The sequence below is a fragment of the Trachymyrmex cornetzi genome, unplaced genomic scaffold, assembly GCF_001594075.2.
Source record: "Trachymyrmex cornetzi isolate Tcor2-1 unplaced genomic scaffold, Tcor1.1 scaffold1762, whole genome shotgun sequence".
NCBI classification, from domain to species: domain Eukaryota; kingdom Metazoa; phylum Arthropoda; class Insecta; order Hymenoptera; family Formicidae; genus Trachymyrmex; species Trachymyrmex cornetzi.
This window is the reverse complement of record NW_017296378.1, coordinates 31807-38808: the sequence shown is the minus strand read 5'-3', so window position 1 is coordinate 38808 and position 7002 is coordinate 31807. Positions and strand designations below refer to the sequence as shown.

Genomic DNA, 7002 nt, shown 5'->3' with positions numbered 1-7002 from the left:
GTTATCAAGACATTAATTAGAAGGATTGTCTATGAGGAATAGGGATTTACAACCCCTCCCCTCGTCTTCTTGTTTATTTGTTTGCAGATAAAGCGTTATTTCTGAACGGGAGGATGCTTCACATCGCATAACAATCGGCAATAGAGGATTGAAACCAAGCCATCGATATTTCATTCACCCTGGTTCTATTTAATTTAAACTATATTTATTAGAACGTTTTGATTATCTCACTTGAATAAATTATCGTAAATATAATATCATTGTCTTTCTTATGTCTTATGCTCGCGTCTCTTCGGACCGGATTCCTTTCTTATTGTTCTTAAAAGAACAATTATTTATTGGAGAATAAAATGGCTAGTGGAATCCAGAGCCCTTCTCCCCACTAACCAACTGGGGTTTCGCCCCATGAGCTCCTGCATAGACAGCTTGGTCTCACTCACCAACTACATACAGGGTGGATTCCTAAACAAAGCAGTCACCCTCTGTGCCTTTCTCGACATTGAAGGGGCTTTTGACAATGTCATCCCCTCAATCCTAGTTGAAGGACTGCAAAAGCTGGGCATCCCTGCAAGAACAAGAAAATTTATTTCAAATCTTACTTTTGAAAGAAGCATCTATTTTGTCTGTGAAGGAGAACTTCAGGGCCCCTTCACCTCTCTGAAGGGCACTCCTCAGGGATCTGCTCTTAGTCCTCTGCTTTTCAATTTGTATTGCGCTGATATTAACAGTTGTTTGCATGAGGATTCTAACCTACTACAGTATGCTGATGACATTGTCATTTTTAGTATAAGCCTTAATGAAGAGGAGGCACGTCACTCAATTCAAATCTCTCTGAACAACATATTTGCGTATCTACGCTCTAGAGGACTGGATCTGTCTCCCACTAAATCCAAATGGCTTTTATTTTCGAGAAGACGCAACGCTCGCCCTGACCTGGCGCTAAGTATTAGGGGCCAAGACATACCTCGCGTCACTTCATTTACCTTTCTGGGAATTATTCTGGACTCGAAACTCAAAGGTAAGGAACACCTCAAGCATCTTATCAAAAAAGGCCGCAATCTTACCAACATACTTTCGGTCCTAGCGGGCACTAGATGGGGGTCCCATCCCAGACTGATGTTATGCCTTTATAGAGCTATTTTCAGATCCGCTATTGAATATGGTTGTCAAATTTTCAAGCTTAAAGGCAATCAATGCGAATTCCAACAGCTGGAACGCCTAGTTAACCGGAACATGCGAATAGCTCTAGGCTATAGGAAATCTACCGCCATAAATGTCTTAATGGCGGAAGCTAAGGAAACTCCTCTAAATCTGAGATTTGATCTCATGTCTTCCAGGTTTATCTTTCGAACCATGATGAACTCCACCACTCTACAAAGCTTCAAATATGTTGAAAATGTCTCATACTCCCCAACCAGAAGATCGCAAGCGCTCAACTCTATCCCCATTTTAAAAAGATACGTCACTCAAAAATATGCGATGAACATCATAAGAAGATCCAATAAACCTCTGGCTTACAACTTTTGTTTGGATTCTTACACCTATGTTCACCCCATTGATGAATCCATGACGTCGATGCCTAGAGATTCCAGCAGCCTTGTCTTCAGAACCCGCTTCCGGGAACTATCTACAACATACTCTGCTAAAGGACCTCTAGTTTTTACGGACAGCTCCAAATCCGAGGATGGAGGCTCAGTGGGCGCTGGTGTGTATTATTCTAAAGACCTTAACTGGATCATCAAGGACAAGCTCCCCCCAGAGGCCTCCGTCTTCTCGGCGGAGGCTTGGGCTATTATTCGTGCCATTCTCCTGGTGGAGGATCGCTGTTGTGACACCTTTACCATCTTCTCCGACTCACTCAGCGTATTACGCGCCATCTCCTCACATCAACGCAAAGACGTCAACTACCTCGTCTTCGAAATAAGGGACCTGCTCCGCAAGATGGTCAATAATGGATTTACCATCAACCTGGTATGGGTACCAGGACACAAGGGCATTTATGGGAACGAGAGAGCTGATGAACTTGCCAGGGAAGCTGCCCTCCGTGGCCGACGCCCTAAATTCAAAATTCCCTATCATGACCTGTTAGCCTTATCCCGAGACTCGCATAAGAGAAAATTTCAAGCTTACCTCGATCATTCCGCCTCTTATAAAGGGCAACTATTCGATAATTACTACAGAAATACCCTATCTAAGCCTTGGTTTTATGATAAATCTCTTAATAGGGAGGAGATTGTTACTATCTCCAGAATACGCTCGAACCATTATAACCTTGCTTACAGTCTCCATAGAAAGGGCATTGTCGACTCTCCATCTTGCTTCTGTGGAGACCCCAGACAAGATATTAATCATATAATTTTTTATTGCAGATTATGTATTGGTAAATCAGCCAAATTGCGTTCTTATATTAAAAAACACTTTCCACTATCTCCTATCGATATGCATCATATACTCAAGAACCCTCCTCCCACTCTCTGTCGCTTAATTGTCGCTTATTTAAAGTCTCTCAATCTAAAGGTGTGATATTCATGTATGCATGCTCCGCTCTTAGAGGGATGAGGGGAAGAGTAATCCCCCTCTTCTCTCACCAAGCGGCTCTCCGCCTGGCTTGTTCCAGATATCTGCTCCAGTTTCGTTTCTGGCTGGAGTCGCCGCCATCTTCAGTGGCGAGGGCCACACAAATACGAAGAATAGAATAGAATCTGATAGATGCGCAGTAGGAAAGTGCATATTCGGACATATTTGATTGGCTATTTCCAGTATTGCTACCGCCATTATGCGTATTGTTTCACCTTATATATGTATTTCCACCATGATGAATGCAACAAACCATTCTACAATTGAGTCGAATGTCGGAATAATTGTTCGCAATGGATTGTTCTTTTTCTTAATGTTTTTATAATCCACATCACGTTTGTCATATATGCAATGACTTTCGCGAACAATATCAATAATTATTTCATCTGCAGTTAATGATTCCATGATAAGATACCGTAAAATAATAAAGGTTATGTTTATCCAGTCGAGTCGTTGTCGTAAAAGATGAGAGTTGAATTCGTATGTACTTGACCGGACAAAACCTCCGGTTATAAAAATTATTATTTTAAATTGTTTGTATTTCATAAAAAGGAGGCACGGCAGTGTCGCTACGCTTTGGCTTAGCGCCGAGACACTACCAGTGTCTCCAGATACAGTCATGGAATATCAAAATACTAGAGAGACTACCTATCCAACGGAATTTCCGTGACCGTAGGGCCTATATCTATAATTCGGTCAAATACATGATATTTTAATATTTAATTAAAAATGGATGACTTACAAACGTTTTTAATGGTACTTCATACGAAATACAAACGATTCCATGTTTAAACTTTGTTGAATTTAAATTCGGTTAATTATTTCGGTCAAGTACATGGTCCAAAAAAGAATGATTAATTGTAATTAATACAATGACTCACAAACCTTTTTATTTGTACTTCAAAACTCTTTATACGAAATACAAACGATTTAAAATAATAATTTTTACAACCGGAGGTTTTGTCCGGTCAAGTACATACGAATGTTGAATTCGTATGTACCGACGTCGACAGCCGACTCGCGACAGTGAAAAACGACATCCGACAGTGACACACGACGTATTGTAGAACAGGCTGGGCCTGAGAACAATAGAGGAACAGGAATTAGATATTAAGATTTCAACCTATCAGAAACTGATTACATCGGAATACGCGGTTTCTGATAGGTTGAAATCTTAATATCTAATTCTTGTTCCTCTATTGTGCGCAGGCCCTTAGAACTTAGCTATGACACCGGATCTACAATAGGGTTTTAAGCCTTAAGCCATAAGAAATGGGCGAATCACAGTCGCTTATTCTTCTCGGATTCGACTGTAATTGGTCAGTTTCTTACGGCATAAGGCATAAAACACCTATTGTAGATCCGGACTGATCGTTCACGCATGGTGGAAATATATCTATCATGCGTTCACGTGCGATTGTAGTAGCGAACTTACGTTGACATTTTTTTAACGAATAAATAGACGCAAAAATATATTTGTGATAGGATTGGTTATGTATTTTGACGTGAGAGGATAATATTAAAATAGAAGGTTAGTCAAACTTGCCGAATTCTAATTGCGGAGTTACGAAAAATTACGTGGCTCCCTAATCTAATTTTCTTAACCTATAAATGTTAATACTTAACTTATCCTTAATGAATTTTTGATAAAATACACAACTGATGTAAATCTACAGTGAATGTAAAAAGTATTCATACAGGAGAAATTTTTATAAAAAAAAGCTTTATTTGTAGAAAATAAAATTAATTAGCAATTTATTTACCTTATCCTGATGTAAACAAAGGACTTTGCAAAACTGACTGTGTTTATAATCTTAGAAGCTATAATAAATTCTTTGTATATGAATACTTTTTATGCGCCCAAGTAATGCAATTTTTCATTTTTGCTTTGTAAAAGTAAAATTTTTTAAAAGATATCTCCCCTATATAAATTTTTGCACTCACACTGTATCTGACAAGAAAAGCATTTATCTGATATACCGCTCGAATACAATCTGATTGCTTTCAGTAACAAGGATGGCAATGTCAATTTTTAATAAAAATGACTCTGTACTACTAGTAGGAGAAGGCAACTTTTCATTCTCTGCAGTATTGTCGCGACAAAATTTGAACATAGAACTTGTTGCTACATGCTATGAATCTGGTACCAATCAAGAAGCTGCAGAAAGAAATGTAGATTATCTTCGAAGCAATGGTCAGTAAATTAAAGATAAATATTGTCTACAATGCTAACTATCAAATTAGTCAATCAGTTATAAAGGAAGAAACCTATGCTTTTCTTTTCAGGTATCTGTGTATTATTTGATGTGGATGCTACAAAGTTAGAGGAATGTCCCTCATTAAAGTCACAACGGTTCGACAAAATCATATTTAACTTTCCCCATGCTGATGGTAAAATGAGAATAGAAAGAAATAGGGACTTACTGAAAGACTTTTTTGTGTCGTCTGAAAGAATGATAAAAGAAAACGGTCAAATATTAGTAACACTATGCAATGGTCAAGGTGGAACGCCTATGGATGAACCTAGGAGACGTTGGGATGATTCCTGGAAAATTGTAGAAATGGCTGCACATGGAAATTTTATATTAACAAGAATAGAACCGTTTTTGTGGCAATCTTTTCGAGATTATATTGTAACGGGCTATCGCAATTTAGATAAGCAATTTCACACGGCGGGCTCATTAACACATTTTTTTATGAAGGATGAACTTCCTATGGTGCATAATATCACACCTAGTACTAAGATACACACTTCTAAATACACTGTGGATAATATTACATGGAAAGACATGACAAAAAATATCCAAGATAAATTAGATATTAAATGTATTCATCCGTGTAATTTTACACTTGATTTAACTTTGTCTACTGATCGAGATTTTAATACAGCTGATTTTTATCAGTCGCTGTATAATTATGCAGGAACTATTATTGATAATGTAGATTTGATTAATTGTTATCACTCTCCTGTTGACGAAGAGATAAAGAGAACATACAGGATAAATTACAAATCAAATTATATGCCGTTATATAGGAGAAGAGTTATTGAATTACATCAAAATGTAATCGCAAATTTTGTAGAAGATAAATTTAAAGTCACCGTCTCAAGATAAACATACCTAGAATTATTTTGTGTATTCTGTTAAGAAATAAATCTGAATTTTATTAAAACGGTACATATATTGATTTATCTCATTATTGATATTATGTAAGATGCGTTCATCTTTTGCCATCCCTTTCAGATGCATCGTCTTCGTCATTTGAGAAGTATCGTCGCATGTGGCATAATTCAAAAACAAAGCTGTGAGACCGTATTAAAAAAGAACAGAATCAGGAGCGAAGTTTTAAGTGGATTTAGAGCATTATCTGCTACCGCATGCATTCATAAACAGCAATCCATTGCTAAACCTTTACGCAGTACAAAATCCAAATCAAAGACCGACACCCTGCAATATTTTGTCGATATAAAATCGGTAAGAACATTATTTCGTGAGCCATTACCAGTTCCTAATCGTACGATTGTTTTTTGTTAGGTGAAAACAATCGGGGGAAACGGTGGCGATGGGCAGATATCGTTCTTACGATTGTGGGTCAATGATCGAGCTGGTCCGGATGGTGGTGACGGCGGGCACGGTGGTCATGTAATATTTGAAGTAAGATTATTACGACTAAAGCAAATCACGTGAGAAATATAATCAATAAAATATAAATTGATACGATTATTACTAGATGTCAGCATTCAAGAAACACAGATCACCCTATGAATCATTACATTCTTGTCAATGTCAAAGATGAAATGATCCACTGTATTGTACGGGTCGACTTGCGTTGTTAAATGGAAAGCATTCACTGTGTCATTTGTGTCTTTTGTTGGAAAACATCCATTTATGTTACATTTATGCGTAATATATTAACACCAGTTTGTACAGAATACAAAATGTACAGTTTTATTATGCAGGCGACATCAAGTATAAAAGATCTTAGGTATATAAATTCAGTGATCAGAGCTGAGGATGGAGAAAAAGGTTACAGCAAGGATTGTTTCGGTAAAAATGCAGAACACAATGTAGTAAAAGTGCCCATTGGCACGATCGTGCGCGATGTAAAGGGTAAAATATTAGCCGACTTAAGCAAAGAAGGAATGATGTTTATTGCCGCGAGAGGTGGTGCCGGCGGCCATGGAAATGCCTTTTTCAAGTCAGACACTCAACAAACGCCTGAAATATGCGAATACGGCGCAATCGGGGAAAACTTGCAATACGTGTTGGAAGTAAGGAGTATGGCTCATATTGGATTGGTGAGTATTTCAGTTATCGCTAAATCGATTTATTATTAGCATTTAAAAACATTGTTATTAATGTCTATATATATATATATATATATATATATATATATATATATATATATATGTATATATACAGGGGG

General features: G+C 37.5%; 2 protein-coding genes across 4 annotated transcripts in view; both read left to right on the top strand.

Moving 5' to 3' along the window:
* Nucleotides 1-405: 405 nt before the first annotated feature.
* Nucleotides 406-2523, top strand: LOC108759265 (uncharacterized). The gene has a single exon (XM_018504616.1). The coding sequence runs from the start codon at nucleotides 406-408 to the stop codon at nucleotides 2521-2523; it is 2118 nt and encodes a 705-aa protein (XP_018360118.1).
* A 1461-nt stretch (nucleotides 2524-3984) lies between these two features.
* LOC108759268 (mitochondrial ribosome-associated GTPase 2) overlaps nucleotides 3985-7002 on the top strand; it is a 6330-nt gene continuing 3312 nt past the window's right edge. Inside the window, exons 1-6 of one of the 3 annotated variants that reach the window (XM_018504624.1) lie at nucleotides 3985-4108; nucleotides 4586-4771; nucleotides 4864-5403; nucleotides 5938-6050; nucleotides 6111-6230; nucleotides 6536-6874. In XM_018504624.1, the coding sequence (XP_018360126.1) occupies nucleotides 4594-4771; nucleotides 4864-5403; nucleotides 5938-6050; nucleotides 6111-6230; nucleotides 6536-6874 (1290 nt within the window). In that variant the 5' untranslated portion in view covers nucleotides 3985-4108; nucleotides 4586-4593. Of the gene's footprint in view, nucleotides 4109-4585; nucleotides 4772-4863; nucleotides 5404-5690; nucleotides 5751-5819; nucleotides 6051-6110; nucleotides 6231-6535; nucleotides 6875-7002 lie in introns of those variants that run through there. The other 2 variants (XM_018504622.1, XM_018504623.1) reach the window with 2 other exon arrangements.